The sequence below is a fragment of the Sorex fumeus genome, unplaced genomic scaffold (genome assembly GCF_029834395.1).
Source record: "Sorex fumeus unplaced genomic scaffold, SorFum_2.1 ptg000018l, whole genome shotgun sequence".
Lineage (NCBI taxonomy): Eukaryota > Metazoa > Chordata > Mammalia > Eulipotyphla > Soricidae > Sorex > Sorex fumeus.
This window is the reverse complement of record NW_026606075.1, coordinates 25,141,551-25,156,597: the sequence shown is the minus strand read 5'-3', so window position 1 is coordinate 25,156,597 and position 15,047 is coordinate 25,141,551. Positions and strand designations below refer to the sequence as shown.

General features: G+C 42.2%; 1 protein-coding gene across 1 annotated transcript in view; it reads left to right on the top strand.

Moving 5' to 3' along the window:
- IQGAP2 (IQ motif containing GTPase activating protein 2) overlaps positions 1-15,047 on the top strand; it is a 302,579-nt gene that overhangs the window by 161,727 nt on the left and 125,805 nt on the right. The window contains exons 4-5 of the mRNA XM_056112425.1: positions 4,705-4,782; positions 9,136-9,212. Coding sequence (XP_055968400.1) covers positions 4,705-4,782; positions 9,136-9,212 — 155 coding nt within the window. The remainder of the gene's footprint in view (positions 1-4,704; positions 4,783-9,135; positions 9,213-15,047) is intronic.

Genomic DNA, 15,047 nt, shown 5'->3' with positions numbered 1-15,047 from the left:
CCCCCACCCCCACCCCCGCCACACACACCCACAGACAGACACATACACAAAGTAGTGGAGGAATGAAGCATAGAAGAAAAGATATGGAGTTCTTTGGTTTATAAGAAATCACTCTCGCCTCCCTTCACACAGTTATTTCCCTATCCCCTCTGGGCACTGTTCACTGTGGGGTATGATGAAAAGCCGTGTGTATTTTGCCAGCCTAAAGGACACCCTCCATTCAATGTATCTCCATAGGGAAATTTATGATGTGTGGAAATTTATGAATGATGTGGCATCCTGTATATATTAGATCATAGTCTGTTAAGGCTTCTTGAAAACTTGATTATTTTCTTATATATTGTATTTGCTTCATTGTATCAGTATTTTTAATCTGTAGATTTTCTTAATACAAGTTATTTCCCTTACCTTTGCAGGAACAGCGTTAACTATAATTGAAAAGAAATGATTTCCCATTTGTTGCCTGATCCGCAGTCTTTGGTTGTCATTGAGATGAAATTTATTTTTTACATATGCATATTGAATTTGCAGCAGAAGTTTGAGTAATCATTTAGGCTAACAGCAGAGAAGATAAATTGACATATCTGTTTTTGAATGAGTCTTTTTATGGTCTCGTCTAAAAAGTTACTTGAGCAAAACTTTCTCCTTTGAATAATGTTGTGATTGGAAGCATGTATGTTGTTCAATTGACTTTGCTAAATTGTAGATTTCACCTCAGCATTTCAGCTCATTTTGTTTATCACAGATTTCAAAGCAATGACTTAGTGCCAAAATTTAGCTTTTCTAATTTTTTTTTCTTTTTGGGGCACACCCGGCGATGCTCAGGGGTTACTCCTGGCTCATGCACTCAGGAATCACTCCTGGCGGTGCTCGGGGACCATATGGGATGCTGGGAATCGAACCCGGGTAGGCCATGTTGGCTGCGTGCAAGGCAAATGCCCTACCCACTGTGCTGTCGCTCTAGCCCCAAGCTTTTCTAATTTTTGAGGAATAGTTTTAGAGGCTCAGGAAAGCAAGCACACAGTATTGATGGGTACCTCTGGACCATAAACTAATTGAACATTTGTCTGCATTTCAGAGAACCCTTCTTCCTTCATTGCTTATATAGAATGGTTATTCCCATCCTATAGGATGTGGCACGAAGAGCTGTGTGGAGTTGACAACAGTGTGTGGGGGTGGTGCTCTGGCCCTGGACGGAGATTGTGGGTATTTTGTTTGGAGGTTGGGGGTGGTACAAATCAGCACACAGAGACGTGGCGGCACTAACCCTTATCCCTGACACGTCATGAAGGTGGAGTTTAAGTTTCTCTTCCTGGTTTAGCTGTGGCCCCTCGATGGCACCTTAAACAGAGGCCATTTCCTCCTTGCACTGGGGATGGATCCTCCTCTCAGAATGAGTACTAGTTTCTCTCTGGGGGTTGAGAAGGGAGCATTATTTCCAGTCTCTTCTCCCAAATAAAACCCATGTGGAGTCTTGGCAGGCGAAGGCATGCCTGCATAAAACTTGGGGGTGGGGGCGGACCTTGTGCTACCCCCGCCCCATCAGGCCCCTCAAAGACTGGGGTGCCTGGAGGAAAGGATGGGAAGAGGGGGACGGGGAGGAGGGAGGTTGATGCCAGCTGTGAGGTGGGAGAAAACGGGACAGACGGAGGAAGCTCTCCCTCTGCTAATGCACCAGAGAAAGGCGGGGGGAGGCATTTCTTTTTTTCCTTTTTATTCAATCCGGGAAAGCCAGATATACTTAAATGACAATTTTTAGCCATTTTTCATATAATAATAATTTTTTCCTTAAGGCTATTCCATTTCTGTTATAAAAATGAAAGGAGACAAGTACTTGTGTAAATAGGAGACTTTTTTGCCTTCTTTAGAGCTTTGGCCTGTCCTGAGATCCTTTCTAAGGAGCACTTGATCGTGGACCTGCAGCAAAGATGAGGAAATGCAGGAGAAGGCTGGCAAAGCCGGGCCCTGCTCTCTGCAGTGCCATCTGGAAGCCAGGCATTCCATGAGCCTGGGACCTCGCGGCACGGTTTGCTGAAATTGTAGCCATAAAATGTCACCTGCCTATTTAGCCATGGGTCCCCAAAGACACAGCCCTGTCCCAGAGATCCAGGGACCTGATTTGAGTTAAGCAGATGTCAGCTGGGTCAGAGAGATAGTAGAGGGGTTATGGCAGTTGAGTAAACAATCAATACATGCCAGCTTGCCTGCTGTTCTGTCTTTTTATTACATAGAATCCCCCTCATTTTGAGTTGAAGAATAAAGAACTATCCTAGGTATTCGACTTAAACCTGCCAACAATGGTTATTCTTTCATTGGCAACCTTCACTTTCTACTCCTGGCTTGAGAGATATCACCATGCTGTCTGTGTTGTGGCACCTGACTCATCCGTCTTGGACACACAGTGTTTTACTGTGAATGTGTCAGGAAGGCAAAGACGTGTGTCTTTCTGCCACATCCTCAGTGGGTGGTGGGGATCTGTGTCCTCCCAGGTGCTAGGGAAATGGCTATTGGCTGAAGGAAAGAGGAACAGGGAATTTAAGTAAATCAAAGGACTCCATTTCTTTTCTGTTTTATTCCATAGTTTCTTTCCTGTTTTATTCCATAGTTTTTTAAGGTCCTTTGAGTTTGACTCTCTCAGTGTGATGTTTAACCCTGCAGCACCAGCTGTTGGATGGATGTAAAATATGAATACTTGGACCCCACCCCAAACTCCTAAGTTACATGGAATCTCTTGGTCCAAAGCCCAGGAAGCTGCCCTCCTAACAATCACTCCAGGTGATTCTTTCACATACTGGAGAGGTTTGAGACCATTGTTCCAGTGGTAAATAAGCATCACCATTGATGTTTATCTTTATTGAAGGATTTATTAACAAGTTACCATGGTCAACTTTATTAATGCATTTTAAGAATAAAGTTGTGCCTTAGGGTGTAAATAAAGAATATGTAGAAATAAAGAAATGTCCTTAGGATAGAAATCTGCCCTGTATGCAGCCCGTGTGAATATATCCCATGTGCCAAACACCATACCTTTCAGGCACTCAGCATAACATGCAGAACAAGGAGGACATGGGCTCATGGTCCTTTCTGTTTGAGACACAGTCTAAGTAAATGCATAGCCATGAATTTTGATGAATATACGAAGGAATGAGTTTAATGCTGTTAGATGGAATTGCACAGCAGATGGGCCTCCCTGTTAGAAAATGAGGGGAACGTCCTCAGCCCCTGTTTGAAATGGATATGACAATGATCATTTCATTTACTGTACTTGACTGGTTAACCAGAATAGCTACTCTTTCCTTCACTGCCTCTTACTTGACATTCCAACCCCTTTCCTGAACTTAAAAGTGAATGAAACTTTTAGCTTTAGTCTTTCATGGAGAAGGGGCTCCCCAACAGTTCTGGGGATGCTGCGTGGTGCTGGCCATCAAATCCAAGGCCTTGCACATGCATGGCATATGCCCTTGGCCCCTGGGCTATTTCCCCTCTCTCCATGTCAGCATTCCTGATTGTACTTTGCAAGGAAGAGCTTTGTGTAATCCTCATCCCTGATATGGCTGAAGAACTGAGCTCTGAGAGATTTAGCCTTTTCCTGCAATTATTAGCCGAATTAGACTGCTCAGTGATACTTGGCTGGCCAGATCAGATGGTTCAAAGTGCGGGCTGGATGATGAGTGCTGTTGGGCCCAGTCGTGTCTGCAGCCTCCAGGGTTACTCACAGTGGTGCTGGGGGAGGTCATGCTGTGCTGGAGACAGACCTCAGATACTCGTTCCTACAGCTCATATGCCCCAGACCCCTTAGCTCTTGCCTGACTCCTGCTAAGTCTAGTGATGCAGATACAGATGTAATATTTATAGATTGTGCCATAAAAAATAGCCGAGGATAAGAACTATCCTGAAGAAGGGAAATGGACCAAAAAAGATTTTTTTGTTGTTGTTATATAGATAGAAAAAGGTCAAGGAAGCCATTTTCAATGATGGTTTACTGTTTTCCCTGGGCCAAAAATAGGGTTAAATTATAGGAGGGAGGGATAGGAACATCAGCTGCGAATTGTGAAGTGTTTCTTGTTTCTTTTTTTAGCATTAAAATATTTTTTTACTTTTTGGAGATTTTTCCAGAAAAATCATCTACATTTACCATCAGAAAATACAGTTTTGCAGAAGTAGAAAAAAGAAATTGGGGCTTAGAGGAATGGATAGTACAGGAGATATGGAGCTTGCCTTGCACATGACCAACCTGGGTTTGATTCCCTCTACCACATAATGGTTCCCCAAGTCCTGCCAGGAGTGATCCTTGAGCACAGAGCCAGGAGTAAGCCCTAGGTACTTCTCAAGACGCCTCCATCCCCACTCCCCAAAATGCTGTTTTTCCTGAAGTTTCTAGGCTTCTTGGCCGTGGTTTTCTAAATCTCATTCTTTTGTGTGAGCGCTCATGCATGTACACATAGGTGTGTGTGAGTCACAGTGGTCTTGAAGAGTTATAGTTCAAAATTACCTCAGGTGTATACATTATGGGAATGGCACTGTTCCATCTTACTGGTTGGGGTGTTGCAGACATAATCTAATCCCTGCATGTGAGTATTTATAATTTTATTCTGAGAGAAATGTAATTGAAAACCATCTTGCTGTTGAAAAATATTATTGTGGATGACCCACTTTCATTGCGACCCTGTCTTTCTTTTTTTCCTACCCCTCTTCTCCCATTAGAAATCCGGCCTTCATTTCCGACATACAGATAACACCGTCCAGTGGTTGCGAGCGATGGAGTCCATTGGTCTCCCCAAGGTAAGCTTCCAAATCCATAGGAAAGCCTTCGTAGGAAGCCAGACACCATGCGGGTACCTCATGGTGGAAAATGGTTGGGTGGACTAGAAGGGCTAACGCACCACATTCACCAGACTGCCTTTTCCTCAGAAACAGAGGTGTGAGAAACATAATAGAAATGTGAAAGGCTCAAAACAAAGAAATATGTGCTAGAAACTCAGAATGAAACCGGTTATCCAGATTGCAAACAGCCAGGTAAAAGTCTGTATAAATCTAACACGGATAGAACAAGCTTTCACTGGTAGAGAAGCTGATTTAAAGTTGCCAGCCTTTCACTCACCTTTTTATCTTACTCTTTATAGTTCTGGTCAGTGCTTCCCAAAGTGGGAGATTCTACCCCCTGAGAGTAATGCTGGAATGATTGGAGAGTTGGGGGTGGGGGAGCGGGGTGGAGAGGGTGGTGGTGGTAGAACCAGGTGCAATTAGGGGGCTACTTTCTGTCCGCTTAAAGAAAGTAGATTTGCCTTCTCCTCACCCACACTAGGGTGGGAAGCAGGGGAGAAGTGAGCTGAAGTGAAAGTTCAGCAGGTATGGCACTTGCCTTGCATGCTGCCAACCCCGGTTTGATTCCTCGGCACCAAATATGGTCTCCCAAGCACCACGAGGAGTAAGCCTTGACAGTGTGACCCCAAAACACTCCCCTACAAATAAAAATAGAAGAAGGTAAATTTCCAGGGGCTGAGAGGGCTGGGAGAGACTGAACTGAATAAGCTTTTTATTTATTTATTTATTTATTTATTTATCTGAAAAGGAGGTAGGAGGCCAAGTCAGCCCAGAACCTCTGCTTTCAGTTCTGAATTTCATTCTACCACTGCAGAGTGTCACACTGTAAATTTTAATTTTGGTCAGAAAATATTAATATCAATCGCAGTACCAACTGAAATTCCAAGGACTCTGCAGTTAATAGCTGTTACTCCTGAAAGAGATCGTCCCATAAAATTCCCTCAGCAAGTAGTTCGGAGCTTATTAAATTCAAAGAGCAAGTACCCTTAAGCACACGAAACAAGTAGGCAGCTGGAGGAAATGGGGAAATGAATGCATCTGGGAGACATTTTGCTACTTTTTCTTATTTAAAAACAATTACAGAATCAGGAAGTTGCAAAATCATACATCTCTGCGTGCCCTTCATTCCACTTTCCCCAATGTGGTGACATCCCAGAGCTGGACAACAGAGTCAGATTGACTTAGGGATGTTAATGAGTTATGGGCCTTCCTTGCCTTTCGATGTTCTATGCATTCGTTGTGTGTGTGTCCATGTGTTTCTGTGGAGTTCTTCCCATGATAGATTTGTGGGGTAACCACCACAAGTCAGATACAGATACTATAGAAAAGGGAGCCATCATATTGTTACCCTTGCCCACTATTGTCCCTGGCCACCTCTAATTTAGCCTCTCTCTTGTCATTTTCAGAATGATCTAGAAATGTAGTTATATACTAGATAATCTTTTGAGGTTAGTGATTTTTTTTTCTCTATGCACAATGCTTTCCAGATCCTCCAGGTTTTGTATTGCTTACCTTTCAAAGCTACTATAAAAAAATTATTTAGGATTGGTCCATTTTGGAAATAGGGGATAGGTGCTCAGAAAATGTGGGAATGTTAGACATTGAATATTATTATTGCTAATACAGGTTTGCAACTGAAAAATATTATCCCTCCAATAAAGATTTCTTGATGTAAATTATGTATATACTTAATATATTTGTCCTCATACTTGTTTCGGGCCAGAGAGATGGCTTAACAGGTAGGGCGTTTGCCTTGCACACGGCTGACCTGGGTTCGATTCCTCCGCCCTTCTCAGAGAGCCCGACAAGCTACCGAGAGTATTCAACTCAGACAGCAAAGCCTGGCAAGCTACCCATGATGTATTCGATATGCCAAAAACAGTAACAGCAAGTCTCACAATGGAGATGTTACTTGTGCCCGCTTGAGCAAATCGATGAACAACGAGAGCACAGTGACAGTGACAGTGACATATTTGTTTCAGCTCAACTTATTTTATCTTAAAATTGTCAATACTGATTTATTTTGTTCTTATTTTTCTTTATGTGGGGGGCAGGAAGGCAGTGGTCATACCCTGCAGTGCTCAGTGATACTCCTGACTTAGTGGTTATACAGCCAAGTCACTCCTGGTAGTACTTTGGGGTTCATGTGAATCTGGGATCAAACCCTAGCCTCTCTGCCTGCAAAGCATCTGCTCCAACTCACTGATCTCTCTTTAACCACTGTTCTATCAGTTTTAAACATTCTACTCTCACATCTCGTAAAATGCCCAAAATATTAAATCTATTCCCACCTGAACACTAATTATAAAGCAGAGTTCACAGGGTGATTTGGAAAGGACTAACGGAGAGCCCGGCAAGCTACCGAGAGTATTCGATATGCCAGACACAGTAACAACAAAGTCTCCAATGGAGACGTTACTGGGCCCGCTCGAGCAAATCGACGATCAACGGGAGGGAAAAAAAAAAAACTAGGAGCTTAGTGAGAAAGAGACTAATACAGAAAAGAAATTTTAAAAAGCATTTTCTGTATGAGGCAGCATGCTTTAAAATGGGATAATGTCATTATGTTTGATAGATTTGATTTAAATATATGTTTGTGTTGGACCAGATTTCCTTTGATTTTTAAGCCAAACAAGTGATCCCTGCAGAAGGCTCTGTTTCAACACTGCACTTCACCATGAAGTCATTGATACATTACTATGCAGGCATGAGGCGTAGCATACTGAACCCATGCTGATGTGTGTGGCTGCTGTTAAATCCTCCATTTACTAACACCCCTACTCTGTGCTATGCATCATGGTCGATACTGGAGATACATTGCTGTAAAAAACACTTGAGTGAATGCTGATTTTCTCCTGTTGTCTTGCTAACAGACGTCATGTTCATACTGATTTTTCAGGAAAAATGCAAATAGAAAATGGAGGGAGCCCTGTCACTTTCCTCTGCTTATCATGAGAACCTTGAAACCCCCATAACATCCGTCTGCATTTGAAGTCCTGTTACTGACTCTTGAACAGCCCAGAAGCTCAAATCATGTTGTTAGGACATTGATAAAGAAACCTTAGAAGACCCTTCTTGCCCCATCAGCCTTACAAAGAACACTTTCTTTCCTCTTGCACTGACTATACATTGGAGCCGAAAAAACTTTCTTTCCTTAGCTTTTTTCAATGTCCAACAGAAAATTGTAGTGGAGTTTGAAGTACTACCATATGGTACATGATTTAATGTTAGTTTCTATGTCAAGTTTTGTAAAATATTTACTGAAAGCAAGTAATGCCAATATGCTTATCCAAATCATAGAATCGTCAAGCCTGATTATTCTCTCTTGTTCCCTGTTTTATTTATTTATTTTCGGTGCCTAGGAACAGATAGATTGGGTGTCCTGTTTTGAAATCTGTTTTTTGGTTAAGCTTTTAGTGTCAAGTTTAAGAACCATGTAAATGTGTACTAAAAGCCTTAATGTTCAGATCTTTCATCTAGTAACTCCATACTTTGATATTTATCCAAAAGAAGTAATCAGGTGCTCAGAAAATGTGGGAATGTTCATGCATTGATCTGTAATGCAGGGAAATGAGGTCAAAAAGTACTCAACCCTGGGAACTGGTTCAATTATAGCTCAAATTGATGGAAGCATCACATGCATCCGTCAGAGAGAATGCTCTTCAGAATAATAGGTTCTGCTGAGTGTCTTACACAGGTTTATAATACCTAAAATTGTGTTTCAGGTACACATCCAAAGCATGAAACCTTAGAGACATTTGAAAAAAGATTGAAAATGTGTGTGTGTTCTAAAAATACTTAATAACCTAGATATAGTATTATAGGTATTTTCCTCCATATTTCATATTCAGATTGTACGCAGCTTAATGTAAGGGGAAGGGGGAATCAGAAAACCTGCATATGTGTATTGTTTGTGTATCCACCATGTTTGCAAAACAATGTGTAGCCACGTTTTCAACAATGTATAATTTAAAGACATCCATCCCAGGCCACCTTTGCTATGGAAAGTTGAATCACAGGGCTCATATCCATAGTGCTGACGGATGCAGCCTTCTTGATGTGACTGCCTGTGAACCTCTGTCTCCACTTAACCACTCGAAGGCGCACTGTCAGGCCTGGGAAATAGAGCTGGTGATTGACCCTTGGTGGAGCCAAAAAAAAAAAAAAAGCCATAATAGAGTTACTTGCATTCAAATTGGTGAGAACAGTGAAACAGTGAAGATGATCAGAGTTGACTCATTTGGGAAAGTTTAAATTAATTGTGAAAAGTCCAACATCCTAAACACATTTTTTTGTTTGTTTGTTTTCTAGATATTTTATCCAGAAACAACAGATGTCTATGACCGGAAAAACATACCAAGAATGATATACTGCATCCATGCACTGAGGTGGGGAAAAAATTAAAATCTCTAGGAAGTACATTGACGTTAAACCACAATTTCAGTGTATTTTTTTCTTTTTGGGTCACACCCAGTGATGCACAGGGGTTACTCCTGGCTCTGCACTCAGGAATCACCCCTGGCGGCGCTCAGGGGACCATATGGGATGCTGGGAATCGAACCTGAGTCGGCCACGTGCAAGGCAAACGCCCTACCCACTGTGCTATTGCTCCAGCCCCCACACAATTTCAGTTTTAAAACAGATCTTCACTTGTTTTAATTATCAGGAGAGCTTTGCATTAGAGTGAGTTACTTTTGATTTACTGGTACAAAGTTTATATAAAGATCATGTAGAAACAATATTTCAACTTTAAAAATATTTTTCTTATTTTTAAAATCTAATTGTGATTGACAACCAGAAAAAAGTCCTACAAGTATTGTAAGAAAATTCAAACTGGCACTTCAAGGCATGTAATATGTGCTGACATAATCTTGAGAGACTGTCTTAGTTGGCAAATATAGCCAAAAGAGCAAATGTACAACTTTAATGATGATTATAATTTTTATTTTGGTATTCCCACGTTTATGGGTTTGGTCCATTACCATCAGAGATGTGTAAAATTCAACAGAAGGATGATTTGTTTGGCTCATTAGTTAAATAGAACTTTTACTCTAAACAATTAAAATAAAGAAGAAAAAAAGACTTTCTTTAAATTAGTCAAATTGATTTATTTTAAAGTAGTTGCTTGATCATTATGAAAATGTGAAAAATTGGTTATTTCACGGAATACTTTCTTATTGACTTGGAATAAAGGTGATTTCGTTTTTGGTTTTGTTTCTTGGGGCCTTAGCTCAGGGCTTACTCCTAGCTCTGTACACAGGAGCACTCCTGGCTATGCTCAGGTGACCATGCCTAGCACCTGGGATTGAACCTGGGTCAGCCACATGCGAGGCAAGTGCCTTATTCACTGTACTCCCAGAAATGGGAGGTAACACAAAGAAAGATGATTCTAAAAATCCAGTTTGTGGTTCTTATCCTGCCACCACACAGGTAATGGCTGGAAGATTTCACATCTAATTAAATTTTAAATTTCTTTTTGGAACATCTGCCTTGTGTTTGTATCGCTAGAAGTCATTTTCCTGGCAGAGTTTTGTGCCTAGAGGTTTATATTAACTTCTTCCTGGCTCTCTTCCTCTCCAAAGGAAAAGGTTTCAGTAATAATTCATTGTAATGCTGGCCCACTAGAGAAGAATTTTGATTATGTCATATAATTTGACTTTTCTCCCCCATTAGTACTTTGGAGAATTTTTTGGAACTTGACAGTTGCTAGAAATATGGACCAAATGTAGGTGCCTTCTACGTGTTTCTCATTCTAAATATTTGTAACCTCTGGACAAAAATCACTTCTGTGGCTGCATCTTTGTATGTGGCTAGTGGTAATAGACCGGGGAGTGGGGAACGGGGGGTTGAAAAGCTTTCCATGCAAAAGTACTTATCTGGAGGGATATTTTCAACTGGGTTGCCCAAAGTTCTTTTGTCAAATATCCTTCAGGGCTTAGGACGATCACGTAACACTATGGTTAGTACTATTCTTGTGACCAGTCACGTCAGCCACTTTTCCTTAATGTCATTATTACATCCATGCTTTATAGTGCCAATCTCCAAATCCCAGGGTATACTCATGGGCTGTCTTGTACAAGCTTAAGTTGATTTCCTGAAGTTGACACCTGGGGCACTAATGTTAAGCAGCTTATAAAGAAATGGTGAGCTAAGTTCCTTTCTGGTGAAGTCACTCTTCTTAAGAAATAATTGAGACGGCATCCTCCACTGCTGACCAGTGGAGGGTTGCTAAGGCTCTAGCAAGGGTTTCCCCAGCTGGGTGTAGAGAGCAAGAAAATGGTCCTCACTATGGCTGACTGGATGGATTTATTGATGTTGTAGTGTCGAGGATGGTGCTTCTCAAACACTGGGATCACCTGAACAGACTGGAAAAAACTCTCTGCACCTGCACCCTTCACAGATGGTTTTGAGTCGTTGCCTTGGATGTGGTATGGTTCTGGTACTGGGAAGATTAGAAACACATTAGAACTGAAGGCCTCTGCAGGTGGTTCAAGGAAACAGGAAGGCTTGAGAAGCTCTGGTTGAGGACTGCTTTCTACCTTACTTGGTTGTTTATCACGGCCGTGCCCAGGCCTCTGACTTCTCTTGGAGCATTTTTCCATGGGGCCCATCCTTGAGCAGAGTCTGATCTTTAAAAATCAGAATTTACTGCATTCCTGGGAGTTGCTTCACTTTTCTCTTTTAAACTCTCCCTTTGAGTGTCCAGAATGATAAACAGTGGGTAGGGTGCTTGCCTTGCACACAACTGACCTGGGTTCCATCCCCAGTGCCTGTGGTTGGTCCCCTGATCCCACCAGGTGTGATTCCTGAGCGCAGAGCCAGGAGTAAACTCCTCCCGTGGCTGCCTGGGGAATGGATTAGAGTGTCCTAAATTTGGTTGTTTTTTTTTTTTTCTATCAAAGCTTTTCCTTGCTCTGGCTTCTAGTCAACCACTGCTCAGTTCTGCTGGGTAGGCTGTTTGAAAGCTGGGTAGCAGAGCCCTTGAATGAGCACCAGGGCTTTGCCCTCACTAGTTGGGAGTGGAGTTGAGAATGAGCCCTGCTTGGGCCAGTGTCTCCTGGCTGCTGGACAGGACATCTGCCAGTGTGGAGAGGTCCCCTTACTGACCGAGAATCAGGCAGGTCAGAAGTCAGCAGTGGGGTTCACCTGGATATGCTCTTGAGACCGGGTGGTACTGGGGAGCAAACCCAAGGATCTCACACATGAAGTTTGGTCACTCCCCCGTTCAGGGCAGAGATTCTGAGATTGACCCACATCCCTTAAGAAAGATCCTACAGGTAGCTGGGCACTTACCCAACCTGACTTAAAGTTTGCTCATTTCAGTATGGGCTTCACCACCTCTTTAAGATGTCCTTGGTGACCTTTGCTTCCTGTTTACGTCTTCTTTGCCCTTTGCCTGACCCCCCCCCCTCCGCCCCAGGACTCCGTGCTTGTCCCTCTTTGTCCTCAACTTCTCATCTCAGACCCACCCTCAGGGGACTGCCTGCCCCCTCCCCCCCTTTTTAAAAAAATTTTTATTAGTGAAACACCATGAGGTACAGTTGTAGATTTACAAATTTTTGTGCTTGGGTTTCGATTATACAATGATCAAGTACCCATCCGTCCACCAGTGCCCATTTTCCACCACCATGGATAATATCCCTCCCACCCTCATCCCTCCCATCTCACCCTGCCTCTGTGGCAGGGCAATCCCTTGTGTTCTCTCTCTCCTTTTGAGTGTTGTGGTCTGCAAAGGAGGCTTTGAGTGGCAAACATGTTCAGTCCATAGTCTACTTTCAACATGCATCTCCCCTCCTGGGAGGATCCTCCAAACACCCTTTATTTGGTGCTCCCTTCTCTATCTGAGCTGCCCATTCCCCTAGAATACCTGGCTGGCCTCTAAGCTATGGAGTAATCCTCCTGGTGTTGATCTCAGCTATTCTTGGGTATTAATCTCATATTTTGTTTCTTTATATTCCCCAGATGAATGCAATCTTTCTGTGTCTATCCCTCTCTTTCTGACTCATTTCGCTTAGCATGATACTTTCCATGTTGTACCACTTGTATATAAATTTCATGACTTCATCTTTTCTAACAGCTACATAGAACTCCATTGTGTAGATGTACCAAAGTTTCTTTAACCAGTCATCTGTTCTTGGGCATTCAGGTTTTTTCCAGATTCTGGTTATTGTAAAGAGTGCTGCAATGAACAAACAAGTGCAGATGTCATTTCGACTATATATTTTTGCCTCTCCGGGATATATTCCCAGGAGTGGTATTGCTGAGTCAAATGGGAGCTCAATTTCTAATTTCTTGAGAATGGTCCATACTGTTTTCCAAAAGGGCTGAACCAGTCGGCATTCCCACCAACAATGAAGGAGTGTCCCTTTCTCACCACATCCGCGTCAGCATTGGTTGCTTTTGTTCTTCTGGACGTGGGCCAGTCTCTGAGGTGTGAGATGGTATCTCATTGTGGTTTTGATCTGCATCTCCCTGATGATTAATGATGTAGAGCATTTTCTCATGTGCTTTTCTGCCATTCGGATTTCTTCTTTGAGAAAGTTTCTGTTCATTTCATTGCCCCACTTTTTGATGGTGTTGGATGTTTTCTTCTTGTGGAGTTCAACCAGTACTTTGTATATCCGTGATATCAATCCTTTATTGGATGTGTATTTGGTGAATATCCTTTCCCATTCTGTAGACTGTCTTTGTATTTTGGTCACTGTTTCTTTGGAGGTGCAGAAGCTTCTTAGTTTAAGATAGTCCCATTTGTCTATCTCTGTTTTCACTTGCTCGGACTGCCCGCCCTTTGGCTCAGACTCTCCCCAGAGGAGAAGCCCCAGCTTTTCAAAGTAGAGCAACTCGGCTCAGTGCTAGAGGGCCTCACTCTTTTTTGAAAGAAATGCTTATTATCTTTTACTCATTTGAAATTAAGAAGATGTTCATGGAGGGGGAAATGGGCACAATGAAAAAGAATGGATTGCCTACCCATTACTGCCACGCCAAGGCAAAACCACTCTTGGTGACTGTTAGGTTTTTTGGGACTTAATGTCCTCAAGGTTTGTTTTGCTTTTGTGGCTTCATTTGAAATGTGCGGTTGCCCACCGGTGTAAATGAGCAGGAACCAGTTCAAGAAGCTGGAGCCCTACTGATGAGTCACGACTCATGCATGGAGAGAAACAACTTTTTGCATGGTTATCACTCAGTTTATTAAATGACTTTAAATGTTTAAACTTTGGTTATAAAATTGAATTCCTTGAAATAATTAAATGCAGAATAACTGGCTTATGAATACATTAGATATTTTAAAGCCAAGATAAGATGCCCAGGTGTTATAAACATATCACTCTTAAATCTAGTCTGAGAGATCTACATCACAAATTTTACTTGTTTCTTACACACAAACACTTTATGGCAGTGATGGTGGTAGTATTGGGGAGGTCAGACGTACTGTGGTCCCAAGGGTCACACATTTATTATGGGTTTGGGTGGGGATCAAACTCAGAGCTTCACACATGCAAGGTATGTCCTCCATCACTTACCACAACCCTGGACCCCCATTTTTTCTATTATTTAAAACATTAATTTTAGCCCATCTGAAGGCAGTAATTTTTTTTGTGGTGTCCCTGGGGCTATAATAACTTGATACTGACATGAGCCTTATGAGCACCAGAAATAAAAGAAGAAATATCACTTCAACTTGCCAAGGTTAGAGATTTGGTTACCTACCCATCACTAGTGAGTCACAATGTGGGTGAAGGGTCAGACCCATCAGCGTGAACCTCTGTTATTAATGAAAACTTTAAAGTATTTTTTTTGGTATATCACTTCAGGTAGGTTTTTATTTACAATCTGATCTCCGCCCCCACCCAAGCCCCTATCACGCAGAAATGATTTACATCCTTTCTCGCTTGGCCTGTGTTACATAACCCTTTGTCCTGTCAGAGTGATGTATTAGCCTGATCGTGTAATGTTATTAAAATCTTATGTATGTCTTTCTGAATATTTTCTCAATATTAGTTGGGCTTTCTAGAGTTTTCTGCCCCACGAGGGGAGGGATAGTGCTCTTTAGACTGTTTGGCTGATTTGTCATCTCAGATAATGTCTCTGGGTCCCTTTTTCATGCAGCTCTTCGAGTGACCTTCAGTGAGAGACACTCTTTCCATTCACCAATTCTTATCCCAACCTTCCTTTCTTGGGAAACTAGATTTTCTCATTGGCTTCCTTGGATATTCTGATCTTCG